Source organism: Eschrichtius robustus, chromosome 20 (genome assembly GCF_028021215.1).
Source record: "Eschrichtius robustus isolate mEscRob2 chromosome 20, mEscRob2.pri, whole genome shotgun sequence".
Taxonomy (NCBI): Eukaryota; Metazoa; Chordata; class Mammalia; order Artiodactyla; family Eschrichtiidae; genus Eschrichtius; species Eschrichtius robustus.
The window spans coordinates 9,687,635-9,712,199 of NC_090843.1; the positions used below are offsets into that span (position 1 = coordinate 9,687,635).

A 24,565-nucleotide genomic window follows, 5' to 3' on the forward strand; every position below is an offset into this window, starting at 1 on the left:
CACCAAGGCAAAGAGAGACGAGCCGTGTGACGTGGTCCAGTCAATTTCAGCTCTAATCCGAGACACACCATGGTACACTCTAGACTAATCGTGTACGACTAGCATGCAGGTCCCCGAGAGAGCAAATTTTCGGGAAAAAGAACTCAATAAAAAGCCTCGGCCGCACGTCTTGGGGATGGGAGACCTGAGTCAAGCTCATATTTATTTGATTAATTCAAAAAAGCAGCCTCCCAGAACCCTGAGCAGGTAGTCAGACAGCTAGTGAGTACCGGTTCTGAATGATTTAATCTGGAAAACTGGGAAAGATGCGGCACGATTTGATGACCAGAGACGAGAACCAAATCTCTTTGCCACTATTATCTGAGGTGACTCTCTACTGGCTTTAATCTACCGGAAACCCACACTTCCTTCTACCTTCGTCACATGGCTGTGGGCACCGGCCAAATGTGTCCCTGGCCTTTACCGTCTAAGATAAACACCCTGCTGGTGACCTTCACGTTCTCTGCGCTGGATGCTTTGTTTTGGGAACGGGAGTGGGGAGACTCTTCTCCGCTCCCCCTCCCGAAGGGCGGCTTATCGAGAGGCGGCATCTCACCTTGAGGTCTGGGATCCCGTAGCCCTTCTTGAGGGTGATCTGGAACACGTCCAGCGCGCTGATGTACGCGGCCAGGCGGGAGAGGCTCTGCTTGCCGCTGCCGCCCACCCCTACCAGCAGGGCGTTGCCCCGTGGGGACTCCAGGATGCGGTTGATCCTGCAGATGTGGGCCACCGCGTCCTCAAACAGCACCTGAAGAGATCAGACCAGAGAGACCCCGGGCGTCTCACCACGCAGACACGCCTCCCTCGTCCTTCCCCACCCCCTTGCTGCCTGCTTGAGCCCCGCTCACCAGGTTCATGACCGCGTTGACCTCGTTGTAACTGTCCAGGACTTCCACCAGGAGCTTGTTCAGGGGAGCCACGTCAGTCACCGGCAGGTATTTGGGATCGCCGATCCCGTGAGCAAAGTGGCAGTAGATATTGGGTTTAGCGAATAAGAGCTCTTCACCAAGATCCTAGACGTCAGAGACGAGATGCTTCTGTTGTCGCTGCCTCGGGCACACAGATCACGAACAGCAGCCCCAGCACCTTGCCCGGCGGCCTCAGGATGTCAGGCCACGTCTGCAGGGGCCCAACACTGTTGCTACCAGGGGCCCTGCAAACCACTGGGCAAAATCCCCTGGTCCCTGCCACATCGGGAATGAACTGAGAGTCCAGAAAAATGACTCTACCACGAAAACCCCGGACACACCAGCGGAGCACGTCAACCCCAGCAGAGCTGTCTGTGCCCAGCGGCTAGAGGGAGGTCTTCACATCCTGACCTGTCGAGGGCTCCACTCCTCCTCGCTCGGGCCACACCCACGTGGCAGGGTCGTCTCGTGGGACCCAACGTGGTCCTTCCCATCCCCACCCCAGGGCCCTTGCAGGGGGGCGGGGATTGTCACGGGGCCCCGACACTCTGCCCCTCGGAGCCTTCCTGGGCTTGGCAGGGGGACACGGTGGCCTGACGTACGTCGAAGAACTTCTTGGTGGAAGCGACGGTGACCCTGCGCAGCGTCTCCTGGTCCTTCTCGTCCACCATCTTGTCGCCGTACACACGTTCGGCTTCGTGCAGCCAGAGGCGGACGAGGTCTAGTGGGATTTTCAGGATCTCTGTGGTGGAGAACAGGAGCCCCTGCCCCAGATGCGGGACGGTCGGCATCCTGAGCTGTGTCCCGGAGGCAAGCCGAGCACCGCATGTGGATTAAACGAGAAAGTGGCCGCTTCCCCAGGGGATGACCCTTTAGGCTGTGGTACAGTGTCCATTTGAGGTCCAGGAAGCCACGGACTGCCAAGGCCGCGCAAATCCTGGAGGCTGGAGGGTGTGTCTGTGGCCCGAGAGTCGTGGGGGGATTCTCCTCACGAGACAGGGTTAAGGGCTGCCCCCTCTAAGGGGGTGGACGGTGGAGAAAGGGACAAAGGGGCTGATCAGGCAGAAGCCCGACTACGGGAGGCCATGGAGTGGCCGGCGAGCTTGGGCTGTGCCAGTCCTGGCTTGGCCGTTTACTAACCAAGTGACCTGGCAAGTTCAACAGGTGCTTTTTTTCCAGGCCCTTGTTCTGGGCTCTGGGAACACAGTGATGATGGGACTGACCCTGCCTTCGTGGAGTTTGCCTTCTAGTGGGGAGATGTAACCAGACAAAATCGCAAGGTAATTACACATTGTGATGTGTGCTATGAATGACATAAACAGGGACCGTGAGACAAGAGTGTGTGGGGATGAGGAGGGGCCTCCTGAGGGCACGACATTTGAGCTGACACTTAAAGTGGGGGGAGCCTTAGACTTCCCATCTCTAAAATGGGGATATACGAGCGTTACATGTTGTTTGGAGGAGAAAATGGGGATGTAAGTGGCCAAACCCATCGGCTAGCTCAGTCAGTACATAAGAGGAAACATCATCATCACCATCAAGAGTACAACGATCACCACCACCATCACCATCATCATCACCATCGTTATCAACATCCCCACCGTCATCACCATCATTACGACCACCATCATCACCATCAAGAGTACGACGATCACTATCATCATCACCATCATTATCGCCATCATCACTATCACCATTATCATCACCACGGTCACCATCATCACCATCATTATCACTGTCACCACGGTCACCATCCTCATCAACATCATCACTGTCATCAGTCCATAGACCACTTTGCTTTCTCTCCTGAGAGCAGCAGAGGAGGAGAGCATCTGTGGGTCAGGCCTTGGCCATAAGGTGACATGACAATAGCGCTAAAAGCAGTACCTGGAAAATATTGGAGAGGTCCCTGAGGTTGAAGACATAATGAAACTTAATGGCTGTGGGAAGAAACGTTGATGTCACTTTCTGGTGCAGGGCTGTTATAGGAAAAAGACACATCGATTCTTGCACACTCTTAATGGCCTCAGGAAGCGCAACGCTTAAGCTGTAGTTTCTAAAGCAAATGGACTGTGAGATGCTGACAATTTAAGTAAGAAATCTGCAGAGCTGAGGAGGGAGGAAGTTCGCTACTCTACTGACGTGTAAATTGCTTCTGTATACTGAATTTCCTATCCTCCGCCTCCCCCTCAAGCAACTGGACTTCACAATACCTCAACAGCATCGTTAAAAAAAATATTGACTTGGAAGTATAAACAAAATATTTACCAGGGGAAAGTATGAAGCCTCCGTCAGCCCCATAAAGCAGCGGGTCTCACTGACAGGAGAGGGGGCGAGGCAGGTCAGCTTACCCAGGGCGGAGGCCACCAGATGGCTGCTCATCTTCTGGACTGCCATGGGGACCGATCGATAGGCCAGGTGCTGGGCCAGGATGGTGCTGTAGATGCTCACGAGAGCCTCCTGGCCCGGGAAGTTCACGGCAAACACACAGAAGTGGCGCTGCCCGGAACAACCAGAGGCCCTGGTCAGGCTGCTCGTAGGGACCAGCTTGGGGCGGGGCCGCCTTCCTCTGGACGAGGACTCTGTCCTCATCGCCTAATGTCTCGTGGGCACGGTCAGAATGGACAGGTTCCCTCCTCATGCCACGTGTGTGGTAAAGCCCCCTTAAATATTGATTACATCTCAAACAGCCAAATTCGTGTCACGCTCGCCAGAAAATACTTGGAGGAGGCCAAAGAGTGCCTCAGAGCGCAGCCTGGATTTAAATTCCAGGTCTCCATCTGCTTAGGTAATTCAGAGGTGAGGTCCTGCCTGGGTGGCGTTGCAGATAGAGTACAGGATTTCCTGTTAAATCTGAATTCCACATAGGAAAATTTTTTTTTTTTTTTTAGTACAAATATGTCTCAGACATCGTATGGGGCATGATTGGCTGTTTATCTGAAATTCAGATTTGAGCAGGCATCTGTATTTTTATTTGCTAAGTCTGGCAGCCCTACGGGCTCACAGGGAGAGCTGGCTAGCCTCTCAACACGCCCCCCCCCCCCCACCCACTGGGAATGTCCTGACAGCTTCTGAAAGGCTGGGGCGTTCTCCAGGGGATGCCAGCCCGCAGCCCCACAATCCCAAATCAATGCTTTCCTTCTCATTTGCCAAAGTGAGCCTTGGGCTCCTGCAGCTGACCGAGATGAGGCTGGGTTCTGCCTACCTGAAGCCTGGGGTCGATGGTGAAGGATCCAGCAGTGGGGTTCATGCATGCCACGTACTGACAGTTATGGACGTCCTTCAGTGTCAGCTTCTGTCGGTCATACCTGCGCAGGCAAGGCCAGCGTAATGTCCTGCTGCCGGCCCCCAGGAGCCACCCCCGGCTCCCCACCCACCCCAGTACTGCCCTGCATATGGTTAAAAAAAAAAAAACAAACCTCAAAATAACAATTACATGTGAAATGGCCAATTGTACTTCATGCTTTTAAGAAAAATTTTGAAACAGGAGGCAACGGAGTGGCTCAGTGTTCAGGTCTGGGTTTATGTTCCAGCTCCTCCATTCAGTAGCATCGTGACTCTGGGGAGGCTGGCTAACCCCGCCGTGCCTCAGTATTCTTATCTGTGCAATGGGTCATTATGAGGACGAATGGAGCTAATGCATGAAAATAAACTTAGAAGGGCACCTGAAATAGAGCAAGGGTTCCATAAATGTTTACCACCACCCCCATTATCACTCTAATTATCAAGGATGATGATGGTGACGATGATCAAATAAACTGAAGAGTTTCCTCGATGCCAGGGCACTGCTAACACTTCCAGGGGCTCAGACGAGGTCAAAGGCTATAAAGAGCTTGTGCATCTTTCATGTGCCTTTTACCTTTTGGCTTTTCCCCCCATTGTTTTGTTTTGTTTTCTGTTGGGAGTTGGTGCCGGCCCTTGTTGATCTGTGGGGATTCCTTGTATGCCCCACATATGAATCCACTGCCAGTATCAGGCATTGCAAGTAATTTCTCCCATCAACTCCATATCGTGCTTGCCCATGGTGTCTCTTGGTGAACAATGTTCCTCAGTTCTCAGGTAAGTCAAAGTAACCATCCTTCGGCCTTCTGGTCTATGCTTTTGAAGCCTAGCTTTGAGAAGTCCTTCCCACTCCCCACCTTTCCCCGGGTCACACTTTCTCCCACCGATGTGGCAGTTTCTCCTTTGGCTTGTGGGTCTGCCCTCCACGTGGGGCCCGCCTGATCTAGGTGGTTGGGCTGCTCTGTGCTGCTGTTTCTTCTGCACCTGCTGACAGAGCCTCTGAACAGTCCAGCCTTCCCTGTTGCTTGTGGGGCCCCTTTATCTGAAATTCTAGAGGGATCTTCCAAATCTGACTATGCCTCCCCCTCCTAGAGAGATTCTTCAGGACAAACTCCAGGGCAGGTGTGGACCCAGGGCTGAAGCTTCACAGCTCTTAAGGGCCCTCTTAAAGAAGAGTACACCACATCTTAGTTTTGTAACTTTTGCAAGGATGCACGACCTGGTGAGCCCATTTCGAGAGCATGCAACCAGGGCCCGGGAGAGTGAGGGACCACCCCTGGGCCCTCCTGGGCCTCCCAGCAGATCCTCCCGAAGGGGCGCGGGCAGCCCTCACGTATCCCTCCTGCTCTGCCCTCGGCCTCCTGCCCTGTCCCTCCCCAGACCTGTCCTGGGCCCTGGCCGTCCCACACCACTTTCATGTCCTCACAGGTGTCGAGCTCTCGCAGGGCTGCACTTCAAGTGCGTCCCGCCCCGGCCCAGCTCTGTCACCTCCCCAGGGAGCCATCCCTAACACCCTGTTCCCGCATCACAGCCCATAGCCCCCATGGCTTCACTGCTGTCCTTGCTGGGTTCCTACAGCCCGTGAGCCCTGGAGTCGGTGTCACGTCGCGGGGAAAGGCCCGCCATGGAGTCAGACATGTGGGCTTGACCTCCCGCTGGGCCTCTCATCAGGGCTGTGACTGCCAGCAGGCCACTTATCCCCTCTGTGCCCTATTTCTCGGCAGTAAGGGGCAGGCTCCATGCATCCCCTCACTGACTTCTGATGAGATTTCTCGGGTTCCTTTGGTCTCAAAACCCCCAGGTTTGGCCTGGGCCGCTTGCCAGGTCATCACGGCACACTTCTTTCAAGTGATACTTGTTTTAACCACACTGAATGTTCTGACCTTTCCAGACTGCAAATGTAAACATGACACCCTCGGCTTTCCGTTGCCCTTGGGAGAAAGTGTTCTCTGTCCAGTGGTCCATGAGTCCTGGGGTCTGGCCGCCCCTGCCCCGGGCACCCTCTCCCTCTGGCTCTCATGCTCCAGCCACGCTGGGCTCCTATGGCCCCCTCCAGGGGCCACACTCCCTCTGCCCATGGCATCTGCTGTGCCCGAGATGCTCTCCCTCCAAAGTATTGACACTAAGGCCAGTAATGGAGCTCCCAGCTGCCTCCTCCCACCCCGGGTCTCTGACCCAGCTGCTGGGGTCCTCTGTGACTGCTCCCTTCACCCTGGAACTGCACCCCTCTGTCTTCTCTGCCATATGGACACTTCAATCGGAGGGGTACCTGTCTGTCCCTGTACCATGGAACTGCAGGCCACAGCCGCCAGCCCGGGACCTGGCAGATGCCCAGGGTGTATTTGCGGAATGTATGAGAGGAGGAGACCTTGACCCCCCACCTCTCCCCAGACCTGTGACCCCATCAGCGTGGTCCTGTGTCCCAGCCCTGCATCCTCCCTGTGGCAAACCCCTCCCCCGCCCCCACTCACCAGTGCCTGTGGTCCATATGCTGCCGGAGGAGGGTGTGCGGGGCCACCGTCCCGTACTTGTCCACCTCGGGCATGTTCATGTCGTCGATGAAGTAGACCAGCTTCTTGGTGCCTGGTGGCCCGTAATTCCGCCCTGATTTCTTCTCCAGCGGCTTTTCGAGAACACCTAGAGAAGGGAATGGGGTGACTACCACGGTGCCTGGTAGATCTCAGAGGCGGTGGCCCAAAGGGTAGCCCTGGGGGCACCAAAGACAGGCGGGTTGGACTCCAGCCACCTCAGGAGTAAAGGAGAGGGTGGTGGGCACCACTGGCTCCAGGCAGGGACACAGGACCCTTGCGCTCATCGACGTCGGGGCCACCTGAGACTGGTTAGGAGCGGAGCTCCCTGTGGGATCTGCCACCCTCATCCCCCTGCTCTGGGCATAGAGAGCAGCGGGTGGGGGCACGGGAAGTGGAGAGGCAGCTGGCCAGCTCCCGGGTCTGCAGTAAGAAGGCGCTGTGAGGAACGTCAGGGTGGGATTGGGGGGCAGTCGCGTGCGTCGGATGAGAGTGATTGGGTATGTCGAGGCCAGGCCGTGAGGACCCACGCTTGTCCTCAACCTCACCCTGCAGCATAGCCGAGGTCGTGTAGAAGTTGAAGGGCACGGCCTGCACTAAGTAGTCGTCTGCGCTCAGGCTGTCCAGCTTGTCCCCCATCAGCACCGACTTGCCCGTCCCTGCGTTCCCCACCAGCATCACGGGCCACGACTTCTCCACGAGCAGGTCCATGAAGTAGCGGATGCGGATGGTTTCCGTGGTGTGCACCAGTGAGGCCTGGGGGAGGGGGCAGGAGGATGGGGGGTGGGGAGAGGGAGGAGCTGTAACCCCAGACACACCCGAGCCTCCAATTCCCACCTTCCCAACAAACTTGCAGACCTGGACAGTTTGTCAAATCCCCAGTCTTACTTGAAAGGTCCTATTGTTGAAAACCGTTTGTGACTGGACATCCCATTGAGAAGCGAGTGGGATGGGGCTCTGAGCCCTGCTCCTAAATCGTCATAAATCGTCACCGCCCTGGGCAGTTACCTGCAGCGGGACATCAGGGTCCAGCTCGAAGCGGGGCACCTTGTCCGTCCACGGCAGGAACTTTTTGGTGTCGGGATCTATGTAGTAGTCAAAGATCGTTCCCTGCGAGGGGAACTTGACTGTCTTAAACTCGTTGATCCACCATCGGCTGAACTCGACCCGATAATCTACAAGCTGTTGGGAAACAAAATAAAGCACAGAAACGGCCCAGCTGAGAGGGATGCCGGGAGACCGAGTCTGGCTGGCCAGGCACCCGCCGCGGCCGGCTGCTCACCTGGTCCTGGAACATGGCCCCTCCGAAGGCCCAGAAGCAGGCGAACACGAAGTAGAGCTCGTACAGCTCCTTGGCAGAGTCGGGTGGTGCGTTCTTCTCGGTAAGGAGGCACTCGAGCAGGTACAGGATCATCTGGATGACCGTGATCTCGGGCACCGGAGTGATCTTCTTAAACCCGACGCGAAGCTTGTCCAGGCAGGTGGGCAGGTACTTGTCAAAGAGGATCATCAAGTTGGCCTTTTCCGACTGCACCTTGCGCCTCTCTATCCAGCTGCTCACCACCCTGGGGAAGACGGGGAGGTGCTGGAGGACTGGGCCGCCACGTTGGGTCCCCCTGGCGACCCTCTGCTTGGTGAACGCTTCCACGTGATTCTGGTACTCCTGCCTGGTGATGGGGCCGGTCCCAGACCTTAAGAGGATCTGATGAGGGTGTGCTCGTTCCCTGGGATTCTAGCTGTGGGGTGCTGTCCTCCTAGAACAACTGGGAGCCATCCTTCCTACCCCCAAATGCAGATAATACCGAGGACAGTAGAGCTGGATATAGGAGAAGAGGAGAGGAGAGAGAAGTCTCATAACATCATCTGGGGGAGAGAGAGGGAGGGGATGGGAAGGGAAGGGAAGAAAGGGGAAAGGAAAGGAGAGGAGCAGGGACACATCATCGCATTATCTGGGCTCCTGGATCCAGCCACGCCTGAAGCATACATGGTGAATTGAGCCAATTGACACATTTAATGGAAGGGTCCAAACCAATACACCAGGCATTCCTGAGGAGCCATGTTGGGTTGTCTGGCACACATACATCTCTGGAGTGGGTTGCATAGAGGTGGCCCACCATGGCTGTGAGGGGTGTGGATTCTAGAGCCCGACTGCCTGGCTCGAGTGGGCTCTAGCGTGGCCAGCCATGGCCTCGGGCAAGTTACTCAACGTGTGTGGGTCTCAGGTTTCTCATCCGTAAATGGGAGTGGTGATAATCACTCCCATATTTGAAGGACTACCTGGGCTGATATTTTTAAAGCTCATAGAGGGGAGCCTGGTCCACGTAAGTGCTAAACAAGTGCCCGCTAAAAGCGTAAAGAGCGTCCGGCTCCCTTGCGGGCTGATGAGCTCAGTGAGCTGTCCTTCCTAGGATGCCCAAAACGTAAGCAGGAAGCTCGCGTTACCCGACTCAGCTCGCCTGCCCTCCGCAGCCCCAGCAGACATGCCTTTCTGCAAGTGAGCGCATGTTCTGGAAGCTCTGCCTCTTACCGCATCCCTAGCAGAACAGAGAACCAAGAGCTCAAAAACTCTGCCCCGTTGCCCCTGGGTTCACTAGGTAACAGAGCAAACCTTTAAACACTCTACGTCCACAAGCAAACACAGTGCCGTTGAGAACTGAATTCCAAATACAGTTTGTCTTCAGAATGGAGACCAATGTGCAAATCTATACGTAGACTGCTGCATTTGCCTTCTATCTTGAAGGCGGATATATCAAATTTTAAATTTTGCCTTGTTAGAGACATTTAGTGCACGCAAATGTGCGCGCTGGCTTTGATCTGGAAAGCCGACCCACACCCAGACCCAGACCCAGACCCCAGGAGGACGAGTGGCTTCCCTGCAGGCTCCTGCCCTGTCCCCAGAGGCCACGGGGCGCCTCTGGCCCTGGAGCTTTGCTTCACCTCCCCCTCCTGGATACGCTCGGCCACCCCTGCCTTGAGTCATGGCTGGCCCTGCTGGAGGGCTGCTCTTTCTCTGGGTTGGGGGGCCCTGAGCAGGCTCTCAGCCTCTCCACTTCTCTCCAGCAAAACCCGGGTCTCCTCCTGGTCCCCAGGATGCCACTCACTCTCTTGGTTATCCCTCTGGAGCCCCAAGAACCGCTCCCGGCTGAAGGGGGAGCCTTCGGGTCCCGCCCCTGCCCACCCCTGCTGATCTTCCGCTCTCCTTCCCGCCCCCGCTGAGCGTCCACTGGGCGCCCCTCGGCCCCACCGTCTCCTTCCCGTACTCTTGCGTCTTAGCGGCTCCCGCTCAGACTTCGTTCCAGTTCTCTTGCCTTGTCTGCTGCCCACCCTGGAAACGCCCAGACGTGTATAGTGGGCAGAATGGGGGCCCCTCAAAAGACAAGTCCACCCCCAGTCTATGAATGTGGCCTTATTTGGAAAAAGGGTGTTTGCAGATGTAATCGAAATAAGGATCTCGAGATGGTGCATCCTGGATGAGGGTGGGCCCGGATCCAATGACTGGTCCTTATGAGAAGAGGGAAATTAGGACACAGAGGCATGTGCAGAGGGAAGACCACGTGAGACTCAGAAAGGTGGCTGTGTGATGGGGTGATGGGGTGATGTGTCTACAAGCCAAGGATTGCCAGCAACACCAGAAGCTGGGGGAGAAGCCCTAGAAGAGATTCCCCCTCAGAGCTTCCAGAAGGAACCAACCCTTCCAACACCTGATTTCAGACTTCCGGCCTCCAGAACCAGTAGAGAAAAAACTTCCATTGTTTGAAGCTGCCCGGTTTGTGGTCCTTTGTCATGGCAGCCACAGGACACTAACAAAGCAGGATGACAGGTGTTGCTGGAGAAGGCGGCACAGTGGTGCCGGGTCTCAGCGGCCCCCAGGCCCCTGTGGGTCAGGCCAGCTCTGGTTCTGTCCCTGCAGGGTCACTGCGCTCATGTACCACCCCCCCCCCCCACCCCAGCCCCTGCCTCGCTGCATCGGGAGACGGCGGTCTCACTTCCCACTCGATGCACAGATGCATCGAGCATGAACTCTCCTCCTCCCCCTCTCTCCCCACCGGCACACTTGCCTGTGCCTGGAAACACCCATGCCTGCTCATCTCGCCCCAGCTGCTACGAGACATTTCCAGAAAGACCCTCATTACCAGGGCCTCCTCCCAATTCCTCCTCCATGAATTGCCATCTGGCTTCTGCCCCTGTCACGCCAGAAAGCTGTTCTTCCTGAGTTAATGGTGAGCTCCCAGCTGCCAAATCCAGTGGCAACTTTCTGTCCTTGGCTCCTTGACCCTCCGGACGTGACCCTCTCGACGCTGCTTCCCTCCTGAAGCTTTTTCCTCCCTGGCTACGTGGGACGTCACCTCCCTGGTTTCCCTTCTACCTGTTCCTTCTCGAATCCTTCAAGGATTCTTCTTCCTCCCAACATCTCTTACCACTCTCCACATCTCTCCGGGAGACCCGGTTTCCCCAGCACGGGGCATCCGAGGGTCAGACACACAGCAGGTGCGCTGAAAGCACTGGTTGAATGAATGAATGAATGAATGAATGAATGAAGTGGACGACTGAATGAATGCAGCCAAGGTGTTTCTCCTGAGCCTGTCAGTCCCAGAATGTTGCACTGGGGTTTCTACTCAAGACCACGCAGGATGTCCTGGCGTATAAATTACTAGCCATGTGTCCAAGTACAAAAACATGCCTCCAGGATCAATGGCAAGCCTTCCATTTCTTAAGGTTTCACACATTTCTCACATCCATCCCTCCTCCCCTGTCGCCAGTGGCCACCCGTCATCTGCTGCCATGAACTGTCCTCGTCACGTCAGAAGGGGCCCCTGTGCCAGCCCTGGAGGGTCAGTCCCTTCCTGTCAGGAGAATCCTCACGCCTCACGCTCCATCCACGAACACCGGACCACCGCCAGTTCCCGGGAACCTCACACTCGCGCCCTGATGCCCCTTAACTGTTGGTTCTCACTTGGAATGCTTTCCCCTATCTGTCTACCTGGAAAGCTCCTTCTCCTCTCGGGGGTCAGCCCCAACTCCAGCTCCTCCAGGAAGACTTCCTGTCTCCACAACAGGCCCAGACCCTCCCTCCCTCCTCCTCAGAGTTCCCTGCATGTGGTACAAACTTCTGTTTCGTTAGCTGCCGTGATGCAGAGTCGCCATGCATGACATCACCTATTCACACGTCTGTCCCGCATCCTTTCATTGCCCCCACGCTGCTGCCTGGGGAGGGCCCAGCACAAGGTATTTATCGTATGAGTGAACGAGTGAGTGAATGAATGAATTCATACACAGGAAACTCTGAAACGCCAATGCCCTCCTTTTTCTCTGCATAGTTTGGAGCAGGAGAACAAAAGCCCAACTCACGGGTTCCACCCTAGGTCGGCCGGGTTGATGTACAGAATGCCGGCTCTGGAGACGGTGGCCGGTGTGGCCGTCCTCAGGTGGCTGATCTCGAACACCAGCCGCATGGTGCGGTTCAGGGGGATCCGCTCATTGCTGGCCAGGGTGAGGACCTAGTGTGAGGGACACAGGCCTGTGGGTTTCAGCCCCAAAGCACCCTCGTCCTGAGGGTTTCACAGGTCACATTTCAGAAGAGGAGGAGGAGGAGGTCGGGGACATCCCCCGTACCTCCGCCAGCCACCAACCAGCTTCCCTAATCCAGCGACTCCCTGCCGTCCTCGATGCCAGCCCCCCCGGCCCCTCCCACCCCCGGGCCATGGAGAGCGTCCAGATGTGCGTGGATGACGTAGGACTTCACTCTGAGGCTAAATGTGCCTTTCAAACCATGACCCCGACCCCTGCCCAGGAATTCTGGGGTTCCCTCCTCCACCCAGTTGAGAATCACTTTCTTAAGCTGCTTCTAGATAATTCTCAACACTCTCCGTGCCTTCCAAGATATTAGCTACCCCTCCGACATCGTGCCACGTGTCAGTCAGACAGGAACGCTCTCTACACCTGCATCCTTTGCCCACGCTGCGGCCAAAAAGCAGGTGAGCCGGGTGCACGTGGGCCTGCATCCTGCAAGGAATGCGTCTTGTGATGGGGGTGGGGGGGCTTTCCCTCGTCCATAACGCTTTGTGCAGAACTCCAGGCAGGCCCCCTCCTGAATCCCCATGCACAGCGGGTCCTGTCTGCTGAGCGCAGCAGGCGAGACATGTGGCATGTCCCATATGCTCCCCTCCCCCACGTTACTGCCGTTCTTGGGGGGTCAGCTCTGGGATCCAGGGCCCCCTTGTACCTTGTTGTCATCCATGACGGTGTTGAGGGACTCGATCCACATGGGGTCTATGTCCCCGTCCAGGACGATCCACTTGGGGCCGTCGTGAGGGATGTTGGCCAGGTCCCGCATGATGGTGGAGAAGAGGCCTGTGGGCGGCGGTGGCTCTGTCAGGTCCGGCTCTGGGTGGCTCTCCCTGGGGCCACAGGGGCTGAGACCGAGCTCGCCCCCTCTTGTCCCCTCTGGGCCAACACTGGCCTCTCTCTCAGAGGTGGCCAGTGCCCTGCTTCAGAGGGACGGCGGAGGCCCTCAGACAGGAGGGGACCTGGCTCATTTCCTGCCCTTCTCCTGACCCCGAGGACCCACCTTTATGACTCCACCCCTGCCCCTGCCCCCCGACATCCCTCCCAAGTCTGGTCCAGTTCTCAGATTCAACAGCCCTACGTGGAAGGCCACTGCCCCGCCCTGCATCCCTTCACTCATCCCTTCCCTCTTTCATTCATTCACTCAACAAAGGTTTGCTGAGTGGTCTTAAAGAGTCAGGCTCAGGGACTTCGCTGGTGGTGCAGTGGATGAGAATCTGCCTGCCAATGCAGGGGACAGGGGTTCGATCCTTGGCCCGAGAGGATCCCACATGCCGCGGAGCAACTAGGCCCGTGCGCCACAACTGCTGAGCCTGCGCTCTACAGTCCGTGAGCCACAACTACTGAGCCCACGTGCCACAACTACTGAAGCCCACGTGCCTAGAGCCCGTGCTCCACAACAGAAGCCACCGCAATGAGAAGCCCGCACACCGCAACGAAGGGTAGCCCCCACTCGCCGCAACTAGAGAAAGCCCGCGTGCCGCGATGAAGACTCAACGCGGCCAAAAATAAAATAAATAAAATAAATTAATTTAAAAAAAAAAAACAGAGGAAAAAAGAAAGAGTCAGGCTCAGAGCAGGGGGCGTGGGGACAACTGAAGCCCCTGCCCACCCCACAGAGCTTGCATCCCAGTGGAGGGGGTGACGGCGCAAGATACACGTGCGGAAATAGATGCCAAGTCACAAAAAGAAAGCAGGGAGAGGGGCAGAGGGGGATGTGGCGGGCGGGGGGCCTCTCACAGAGGGGAGACTGGAGCAGAACCCCCCGGGATTCCTGTCCCGGGAGGGGGACGCATGGAAGCTTGGGTGGGGCGGGGGTGGGGATGGTCCCCTGGCAAGCAGTACACCACACCCGCCTCTTCCAACCCCTCCAGTGCCCCTTCCTCCGCCTGGACCACCCTTGGGGCCCCCCATCTCCCCTAGCCCCTCACCTGTCCTTTCTCCAATGTCCCGAGTTTTTGTTTGTTTTTTTTTTTTTTTTTTTTTATATAAAGCACAGATCTCATCAAGGCCCTTCCCCCAGAGAAACACCATTCCCAGCACCCGAGGCTCCAGCCTGCACTTCAGGGCTCTCCTCCTGTGGACCATGGGGTGGGGGCCCCGTCTCCCCTCAGCCCTGCTTGAGGCAGGCGTGCTGACGCTACGGTGTCCATGGCTTCCCCGGTTCCTCCCGCCTGGGAGAGGGAACCAGCCCCCGTCTGTGATCTTCCTGCTCTCCACAAGCACCATCGTTATGCACCACGCGTGTGTGTGGGCCCCCTCACCGCAGCTGGACCCGCTGAGGGTCTCCCTCGGGGGCTCGGCCACGTGCTCACTGCACAGAGGCCGGCCGAGCGGCCACGACGAAGCGGGCCCGCCGTGGACCCAGGCCTGGGACGCCTGCTCCGAGCCCTCGCCCTCTCGGCCCTGCCAGGGGTCCTGCTCCCATTACCGTCTTTCCACTCCCTGGTCACCGGGTTGATGATGCCGAAGAGCTCGTCACAGGTGACGGCCTTGGGGTCCAGGTCCACGGCGACCGGCTTCCTCTGCAGGTTCTGATAGGTCTTGTTCAGGGACTTGAGGACCTGCGCCGAGGCGGGGGCTGCTCACGCAGGGCCACATCCCGCACCCAGACCCTGCGCTAGGGCCCTCGTGTGAGCTCCAAGGGCCCCTGAAGACCCACAGGCAGAATCCCTGCTCTGGGCCTGCTTTGCTTTGGCGACACGCAGGTGAGTTTGCGACCCCCAAACAACGTCCAGGAGGACGCTGAAACCCACAGGCCAGGAAGACGCCCTGCGATTGTTCCTGTCTGTGCGCAGCGGAGGGCTACTTGTGCCCAGACCGGGTGAAATTCATACTAGTTCCCTGATAATGAAAGTAATGTGCTCGCCAGGGGAAAAATTAAAGGAAGGAAGCTACCTGTAATTCTTCCCCCTGCAGAGAAAAGGGTTTCTGAGGACATCTGAGGATGTTTCCCATGGGTATATGTGTAGACATACGTACACACATTCCTTTTTAGAGAACTGGTTCGTACAGTTTCTGCCTTTTAAAAATAACTTGCAGTGAGCGTCCCTCATGTTACATAGTCTTTGGAAATGATCTTTAATAATAGCATAATAGTCCATCCTGTGGGCGGCTCGCTGAATACTCGGCTGGTTTAGAATTTTCCGGCGTTATAGCTATCAGTCATGTTGGCCGCCACCCTCTGCTTTCCACCGTGCCCCAGGCAATGGTAGGGGGCGGGGGACAGGAGGGTGGGGGGTTGGCTGCAGAGAGGCGGGGTGACTGATATCAAGGGGAAAGGAGCAGGAAGAGAGGAGGGCCTGGGAGAAGGGCCTCATCGTGGGACCAGGGTCCGCTGGCCACTCCTCGCCTCCTCCTCCGCCCCCGGCTCCCCGTCACAGCTTCCTTCCCGGTCCCTGACTCCCTTCCGCCCGGGGTTGCACTGGGCTGGGTCCCCAGGTGGGCATGTACCTGGGACTTGCCACTGCCCGCGTTCCCGATGACGAACACCGAGTGCCTGACTTGCAGCAGTTCCTCCAGCTGCACCACCTTCAGCACGAAGCTGTCCTCCGCCTGCAGCTTGAGCTCCACGATGCTCTGCTTGATGACCTGGGGCAGGCGTGTGGGAACGGGGCGCTGGGCCCGCCGTGCAGCGCGAGGGAGCCCCCTGCCCAGCGGAGAGACCAGAAGGGAACAGCGGCCCTGCCCATGGGGATGTTTACGTGCTCTGCCGTGGGTGCTACCGAGAACCCCGTGCGGGGAATGGGTTTGCCCAAAGCACCCTCCACTTCCTCTCCCGATGCCCCCAGAGTTGCAAGAGGGGCTGGAGAGGCAACCTGTAGCCTCAGGACGTTCCTCGGGGCAGAGGGAGCCGTGCGTGTGTGGCCATTGCCGGCTGGCAGACGTGACCACCACCCCAGCGTGGTACCTGCCACTTAGGCAGGTGACCGGCGTGACCCTGGCTGTACCCACCTTCTCAAAATTCAGGTCCCGTTTCCGAGGCACGTCCATGGCGGGGAAGAGGTCCCCGATGAGCCCCATGAAGACGGGCAGGTCGTCGGTGACGATCTTGGGGATGTTGAAGTCCCTGAGCGCCCTCATCAGCACCTGGTCCTCTGCCCGGCTGGGGTCGCCCCTCTTCAGGGAGCCGGCCACCACCAGCACAGACTTGATGGCTCGCAGGCCCCAGTCATAATGATCCTGCGAGTGGAGGGCAGGGGCGGGCGGGCGGGCGTGAGCGCGCCGGCGGGGGCGCTGGGACCGAGGCCCGCCTGCCGCTGGGACGCGTGGAGGCTCCTCCAGGCTGTCTGGGAGGCATCCGGGCCACCTGCGTTTGTAACCCCTGCCGACCCCAGCTCTGCGGGCCCAGGACGTTGTCACACACCTGCTTTGACAGCAGCTCTTTGCACAAGGTGTAGAGCGTGATGAACTTCCTGGCCAGAAGGCGGGCCTCCAGAAAGCCCTCAGACACCAGCATGATCTCGCATATCAGTTCAAAGTCGGGGACCACCATGGCGCAGGGCCTGAGGGGGTCAGCAGGGCCTGCCTTGGCTTCTCCCCCTCTTCCAACCATGCCCCCACCTGCCCCTTGTCACCTAGAGGCACACCTCACCTGCCAGGAGGAGCACAGCGTCACAGGCTGAGAGTCTAGGCGCGGAGCTGGGTTCCCAGGCCCCCACCCGCCGCTTGGCTCCGCTCCCCGCTTCGCTTGTTCCTCCCACACCCTGCACGGGGCGTCTCCAGGCCCTGCATCCCTTTACTCAACTCCTCTGAGAGTCACCTGAGACCTGTCCTCCCTCCCTGGCCGCTTGTGGCTGAAACGGGACCTCCACCCCACGTGTCAGAGGCCCTGGCAGGCTGGTCCCTCTCACTCAGGTCTTGTCTCCAGACTCCTCCTCTCCCACAGCCCCCTCTGGTCAGCCTCGCCCTCTGCCCTCCACAGCACCCTCCTGGGCACTTCCTCATGCCATCCCCACCCACTACACACCTGAACAAGGCCTTTAAGTTCTCAGGCAGCTCCGTACGTCCGGCGTACCCGGGGTTCATGGTGATGAAGAGGCCAACAGTGGGGATGAGGCTTATCATCTCTCCCAGGAAATTAAACGTTTTTTTCTTGGCCCGAATTGCATCTTGGATACATTTTACCTAAACAGCGGGTACACAGACGCGTTCACGTGGGAATGACCACCTTCGACAGGCTGGACAGATCTTCGTTTGTGCTAAAGCGTGTGGCTGTGAATTTGCAGAGGACCTTCCTGATCTTTCTTTTTTTAAATCAAACTTTAAACTTTGATACAATTGTAGATTGACATGCAGTTGTAAGGACGAACGTGGAGGGGATCCCATGGGCCCCTCCCCGGCGCCCCCCAAGGGTGACCGTAGTGCAGCATCACCGCCAGGACAGCAACGTGGAGATGATGGGACATTTCCGTGACCTCAGGTGTTGTCACCCTCTATAGCCACCCCCACCATTCTCCCACCCTGCCCTCCCCTGACCCCCTGCAACCACTCATCTGCTCCCGTTTCTGTGATTCTGTCTTTCGTGAACGTTAGTAAGCGGGATGCTACAGTGTGTCATCTGCGACGGGCTTTGGTCACTCAGCGAGACGCCCTGGGGATTCCTCCAGGTTGTGGTTGTTCCTTGATATTACTGAGTGGCGTTCCACCCCCTAGCCGTTCTGTGTGTCCCGTTCCTGCTCGGGCAGTGTGACCCGTGGGAGGGCTGATGGGTAGCCATCCCCACATCAGAAAGTCAGCCCCGGGTGAAATCTGAATTCAGGGACCATTAGCTGCCTTTGACCCTCGGTGGTGCTGAGCAGCTGCAAACCTCCAAGACACCACTGGAGGGCGCCCTGCAGCCACAGTTTAAGCCCTGACCTCCGAGCCTGGGGCTTTGGAGCAAAGCTCACGCCTAGTTGTCCAGGACTTTCCTCCCAGACTGGTCTGCAGCGTGCGGCTCACAAGCCAGCAGGGCAGGGGCTGGCGGTGGGACCCCCTCCCCTCCACATGGAGCCTCTCCTAATGTTCCATTCCAGTTCCTGCTCCTCCATCTGAGTCAACAGAGCTCTACGTAATTATCCTGGGGTCTGTGCACTGACTTTGGGGGCGGGGGTCCCCAAGGCAGCCGTCAGCATCGCCCATGGGTCCAGCGGGCACTGGCTGCCCTCGTCCTCTCTTTGCCGTACTGACCTCCAGCCCCAGGGCTTGGGGATAGTTCCATGTCTATGCTGAGGTGGGGAAACAACAGTGGAGGAGGCCAGCTACCTGCACTCACCCCTAATCCTGCCAGCAAACCCATTCTACAGATTAGAAGATGAAGGCACAGAGAGTTCAAATAAAGCCCAGAACTAGGCAGTCCTGCACTCTGTCATGGGTGTTCCCAAAATACTCGGGCTCATTTCTTCCTTCTCTCCCTCCCAGCACCCTTGTCTAACTGATAAACTCCTAGACATCCTTCAATGCCCAGCTCCATTGGTAATTGAGACAAAGCCCTCTGTCCTGGTCCCCTAGGCAAAACTGATTATCCCCTTGTCTGTATTCGGTTACATATGTGCCACTGGGTCTGATCCTTACTGTTTTCCTTCTGTGTGCCCCATCAGACTGTGGGCCCCTGAAGGACAGGGCTGGGGTCCTGCTCACCTTTGTGCCACACCCCCAACTCAGTGAGGCTGACCTGACCCTACAGGAAAGCTGACGAGCCCCAAGCCGGCAGGGCAGTGAGTTCCCGTACGTGACCCAGAGACCACGCGGGCCCTACCTGTACGGCGATCACAGACAAGACCTCCACGGAGATTCGATTAAACTCATCGAAGCAGCCCCAGGCTCCGGTCTGGGCCAGGCCCTTGTAGATATTGCCACAGGACTAGAAAGGGTGAGATGGGAGAAGCACGCGTGGAGAGCCCTGCCGGGAGCCCCTACCTGCCCCATTAGCCCCCTGGCCGAGGGTCAGGCTTGGGAACTTTGGGGCCCTCAGAAGGCTAGAGGCAGGATGTTCACTCCCTGGGAGGGTTAATACTGCCCGGGGCCAGGTGCCAGGAAGAGCCCAGACACTCCCTGGCATGGGGGCTTTGCCTGGGCTCAGATAAGCGAGTTTGTGTAAAGTTCAGCCCTTGCATTTTCCACTAGCACACAAGAGAGGGGGCTTCCCTCTAAGGTTGGGGGACGGACGGCAGGCCCCAGCTGGACAATCAGGATGCTTCTTCAACGTTTATATACAGGATTCCTTCTGGGAGGATCCAGCTTCAGATTTCACTTTTCTAAAACCCAGGAGGCCGGTGTGGGCTGTGGCCTTGAGAGTCAGACGGGGCAGCTGTCCCCACCCTCATCCTCAAGATGGGGTCCCCTGGACTGTGGGGCTCTGATGGGGGTGGGGCAGGGAGGCCCCCTGCAGGCCTGAGCTCCTGATCTCAGTGTCCCCCCGCCCCCCCAGGGGCTGCTCTGACCTGACCTCCATGGTCACCTGTCTTCTGGGCCCTTTGAGAACTGTGGCTGTCCTGCAAAGTCTCCAGTGACCGCTAGGACCTGGCCCCTACCCTATACCCGCCCCTCATGCTACCCCGCCCCCCAAGCCCTCAAAGGTGCTCACTCTGTCTGGTGCCCCCAGTTGCCGGGGACAAGCTTGGAATGTAGGTTGGGAGGGGTTACCTCCCCGGGGGGAGGCAGGACGTTTGGGGCTGGTTGTGCCCACCCTGAGAGCCTCTACCAGACACGCTGGTCATGCTGCGGAGGCCCAGCCTCCCAGGAGGGCCAAGGCCGCCAGTGGGGGCACCACTCCTCAGCCTGTCCGTCTGGTGGACGCCGTCAGCAGACTGGGGAGCTGGTGCCTCCTGCCTGGGTCCGGCCTGCGGTGCCCACACATCTAGAGCTCACCTGGGGCGTGGAGGGGGGGGCCCTGGGTGGTCCTCCCTGGGGCCGTCAGGCCCCCCCGGGCCTGGGCTGCGTACCTTGTAGTCCATCTGTTCGGAGCAGTTGAAGACGTAGACCATGGTGCCCAGGGCTCTGCCCAGGTCCTTGGTCGTCTCCGTCTTGCCAGTCCCGGCGGGGCCAGCGGGGGCTCCGCCCATGATCAGGTGGAGGGACTGGGTCAAGGTTATGTAGCATCTGCAAAGGACCTCCGATCACCTCGCGGCGGCAACCCCACAGCCGCCCACTTCCTTTCACTGTGGTTCAGCGACACCCCCCAAGCCCCAAGGAGGCACCAAAGGGAGCCGATGGGAAGCGCTTGTGACGTCACCAAAGGGCAGACACCGTCTTGCAGGGGCAGATGCCACATGGGGGCTGTACCCAGCAGGGCGTTAGAGGAGGAGGGCACTGCCTAATGTAAGAGTCACATCACAGGCACTGACGGTTCGCTCTGAGCTGCTGCTGGTCCGAGTGCTTTTTGCTGTTAAATGACTCGCCTGACCCTCAACGAGCTGCCGAGGATTTATAAAATAACGTCCCCACTTCGCGGGTCCTCAGAGAGGCTGAGCAACACCCCCAAGGCCATACAGCCAGTGTCGGAGGGAGGGAATAAGACCATGGCCCCCGGGTCTGGGTGCCTGGACGGTAGCAGGACTGAATCTGACCCAAATGCCTGGACCCGTCAGCCTCAGCAGGGCACGTTCGGGTCTGACGGCGCAAGGACTCACGGGGGCGAGCCCAGAGAACAGTGTGCGTTGCTCAGGGCCAGGCAGGAAGGCGGCCGGTGTGTCCTCACCTGTCGGTGAGCGGGGTGATGACGAGCCGTGGGGTGTTGCCCAGGTACTCGTACGAGTACTGGATCTGGGCATCGCAGATGTTGGCAAAGCAGTGCTTCTTCTCCTCATCCCAGCGGTGCCGCAGCTGGGACTGCCAGGTGAAGGCCTGGGAGCTCTCCACCTGCGGGAGGAGCAGGCCGGTTTGCCTCCTGGTGGTCCCTGACCTGGGGGAGCTCCCCGGCCTCCTGCTCCTCCCGTGGTGCCCACGTCAAGCCTAACTCCGTGCGCCACTGAGTCTCGCTGAACCAGGGGCGCCCCTGATTGGGCTGCTTGTCCAGTCGCTTACCAGGGGTGAGACTAAGGGATGAAGGAGGGGGTAGCCGCTGCCCGGAACAGTGTCACCCGCCTCCCTCAACCCAGGATGAAGCAGCGATAACTGGGACGGGGGCGTGGGCTGGAGTCCCAGGCACCAGACCCCAGCAGGGTTCCCGGCCCTTCCCGGCGCCCGTGCCTTGGCGGTGATCATCTTGGCGACCACATCCCGGGCGTGGACGTCGATGGTACAGATGGTCATGATCTTCAGCCTGTCCCCGGCGTTGAGGTTTCCCACAAGCAGGCTGATGAGCGCATTCAGCTGACTGATCTGCAGGAGTGAAGGCACCTTGGCTGGGACACCGGTCGCGGGGCAGACTCCGGGCTGGGCGGGTGCCCCACGGTCGGGTAGGGAGGACCCCCGTGCTCTTGTTCACAACAACAAAACACAGAAAGAAGCTCTCGCTATCCCCCGACTGGGGGTGGGGTACGCTGGGGAACAGGCCCCCCATGGAATATCAAGGAGCCACTAAAAATGGTGTAGAAGAAGATCTGATGCCGTGAAAGCCGGTGGACATTATGTAAAACCAGGATTTTAAAGCTGTGCGGACAGTTTATATATTTTCGCCTAGGAATCGATTATATGCACACAAAGAGATTAGAATGTTAGATAAGAATTTGTTGACGGGGTTATATATGGGTGGTGGGGTTTTTGGTTGCTTTCGCTTTTATTTTTTAAATTATCTTTAGTTTCTAAATTTCTAAGCAAGAATCTTTTAAAAAGTTAAATCAAAAGAGAGAATTAAAGTCATGTACTTCTAAAGCGGTTACTCTTGGGCAGAAGGATGTTGGGGGGGATGCCAGTATTTGGTTGCTTTTGACCCACAGAAATCGCAGTGGCACAAGGGGGCACCTCAGAGCAAGAAGCTTTGGATGGACATGGGATGGGGGCACACACCTGTTTCTTGTTGTAATCTTTGATGGCGTTTTCGTAGCCTTCCTCCAGCCTGGCAAACGCCAGGCCCACCTCGGTTGTCCACCAGATCTGGGTGCACGAGAGCGCAATCTGAAAACAGAGCGGCCCCCGGCCCCCCGCCAACGTGAGCGTCGTTCTCAGTGTGACAGAAGAGTTCACATCAGTAAGGTGGCTGTTCTCCGCCCACTGCGGCTAACCCAGGACAGGTGAGCTCCGTCCACCCAGCCTCAGACCTGGGCGGGGTAGTCAAAGATCCACTGCTCCCTTGGCTTCTCCTCGTAGGTCACCACGGCTTCCGGGATCTCGTGGCGGAGGGTGGCGCACATCCTGTCCAACACCCGGTTCAGCCAGACCTCCACCTGGGGACGGAGCCACAGGGACCAGAGAGGGGTGAGCACAGCTCATTCCGATGGCTTGCTTTGTCATTTAAAAATTAAATTACCATTTGTCACCAGCTTGAATGGTAATGACCAGCTTGAAAAATGTGGTCAGCAAGCCCAGCTGTACCCGCAAAACTAGTTGCATTGGGCATTTGTGTGCATTAACTGTTTCTACACAGAGAAGGGAGGGGAAACCAGAGAAAAATCAAGAGGAGACGATAGTCTCTGTCTGACCCTATGGAGTGGTGCTGACGTGCAGAGGCACGGGGCCTGTCCCCCCAGCCCCGCGCCCCTTACTAGTGGAGCCCCCACTAGCTCCCCAAGTGCATCATCTCAGGGTCTTAGATCGTCACGTGGACAAACTTGCTGACGAGCCTTGTGTGTATCTTAAAATACAAAACTTCAACTAACTGCAACCGGGGTGGGGGGGGAATACCCAAATGAGGTAATTGGATTGGTTTTTCTTTTAAACTACGACAGTGCAGGCAGAGCTCGCCGTAGTTCGTGGTTACATCTGTAAGCAGTTACGTGTGGGAAGCATCTGAACAAACTGAGGACTGGATCCTGTCACCGGCCTGCCAGCCCCATCTGGCCAGGTTCTCCGAATTCAAGTTGTGGGAGCTCGGGTTTTCTTGCATGAGATTTTTACCCCCCTAGCTGACTTACCTCTGAATTACATTTTTGCTTAGGCTAATGTCAAGGTCGATTCGGAGGCTTGATCAATACTTGGGCAAAGAGATTGGGGGAGGTGGGGTGTGGAGGGCAGCCAGGAAGCTTGCTGTCAGCAGAAGAGAGCAGCCTCCTGGGGTGGGGGGGGAGAGCTGGAAAGGGGGCCGGGCTGCCCAAGGCAAAGGGACCCCCTCTGCTAAATCAAAGCAGTAAAGCCCCTTACGCTAAGCAGGGATGAGAAGTGGGTGGTCCAGGTGTGTGTGGCCCCCTTCAAAGCGGGGGGCGGGGTGCCGCCAACCCTAACCCCTTGGCATTAATAACAATAAATAAAATACTAAAGACTCAATGGCATTAATAAACCTTTTCTCCCCCTCCCTCCCCTCCTTTCTCTTCCTGTTTTTTCTCACAATGCACCTCATACTGTGTAGGTAAGGCTGTGCTGGAAATTCTATAGAGAAGCCCCTTAAGCATTTGTTCTGAGAGGCAGAGGGAAGAGGACAGAGGGGTGGTCACAGGCTGCTGGGGACAGCCTGTCTGAGGCCGTGTGGCCCTGTACACGCCGCACTGTCGTCCTGGGTTGGGGCGGGGGCGTCCATCCGCACACGCACGCACCTGCCCCGAGAGGTCACACTCCCGGTCAAAGGCCACGTACTCGTCCTCCTTGCTGTACATGCCCAGGCCAAACCTGAGCGGCTTCCCGTCGGCGTCGAGGCGGAACTTCAGTTTACACAGGCTGTCGAAGAGCTTGGACAGGTGGCGGCTCACCTGGATTGGGCAGGGGCGGTGGGGGGGGGGGGTGCGGATCACTGGATTTTGCAGCCAAGGGGTTCAAAGTGGGGGAGACATGCAGCCTGGGTCTTCCTCGGGTGGTTTTAAGCATTTTTTTTTTTTTTTTTGGCTTATACGCATCCCCCCACCCCAACCCCCTGCCTCTGGGATGTTGACTGAACGCACTTAGCCAACAAATGGCAAAAACTGCTCTCAGGCGGAACCTTCCGAATGTCTGTTCCTGAAGATTTCTTTTCCTTGAGAAGGTTCTGTCCCGGGCATGGGACCCGCGTCCCTAGGTCAGACGCTCAGAACCTAAATTGTGGGCCATCCTGTGGCTACCTTCTTGTGCGTCTGGAACTTCATGATTAGAATAAGATACAGTCACATCCCTTCGCTGGGATAGCTAACCCTCCTCTCTTTTAGAAGAGGAACCCCAAGGGACCTTTTCTTCCTGGCGCCTGGGATTTATTAGGAT

General features: G+C 57.5%; 1 protein-coding gene across 1 annotated transcript in view; it reads right to left on the bottom strand.

The window, feature by feature from the left end:
* Positions 1-24,565, bottom strand: part of DNAH17 (dynein axonemal heavy chain 17) — a 116,104-nt gene that overhangs the window by 46,689 nt on the left and 44,850 nt on the right. The window contains exons 30-53 of the mRNA XM_068530207.1: positions 23,932-24,084; positions 22,504-22,629; positions 22,253-22,360; positions 21,494-21,625; positions 21,003-21,163; positions 20,248-20,404; positions 19,062-19,166; positions 17,292-17,449; positions 16,689-16,827; positions 16,277-16,504; positions 15,776-15,913; positions 14,754-14,886; positions 12,981-13,108; positions 12,107-12,255; positions 8,040-8,322; positions 7,766-7,939; positions 7,306-7,513; positions 6,701-6,866; positions 4,153-4,255; positions 3,299-3,446; positions 2,835-2,926; positions 1,550-1,711; positions 888-1,052; positions 596-787 (exon numbers count right to left, since the gene is read on the bottom strand). Coding sequence (XP_068386308.1) covers positions 596-787; positions 888-1,052; positions 1,550-1,711; positions 2,835-2,926; positions 3,299-3,446; positions 4,153-4,255; positions 6,701-6,866; positions 7,306-7,513; positions 7,766-7,939; positions 8,040-8,322; positions 12,107-12,255; positions 12,981-13,108; positions 14,754-14,886; positions 15,776-15,913; positions 16,277-16,504; positions 16,689-16,827; positions 17,292-17,449; positions 19,062-19,166; positions 20,248-20,404; positions 21,003-21,163; positions 21,494-21,625; positions 22,253-22,360; positions 22,504-22,629; positions 23,932-24,084 — 3,708 coding nt within the window. The remainder of the gene's footprint in view (positions 1-595; positions 788-887; positions 1,053-1,549; positions 1,712-2,834; positions 2,927-3,298; positions 3,447-4,152; positions 4,256-6,700; positions 6,867-7,305; positions 7,514-7,765; positions 7,940-8,039; positions 8,323-12,106; positions 12,256-12,980; positions 13,109-14,753; positions 14,887-15,775; positions 15,914-16,276; positions 16,505-16,688; positions 16,828-17,291; positions 17,450-19,061; positions 19,167-20,247; positions 20,405-21,002; positions 21,164-21,493; positions 21,626-22,252; positions 22,361-22,503; positions 22,630-23,931; positions 24,085-24,565) is intronic.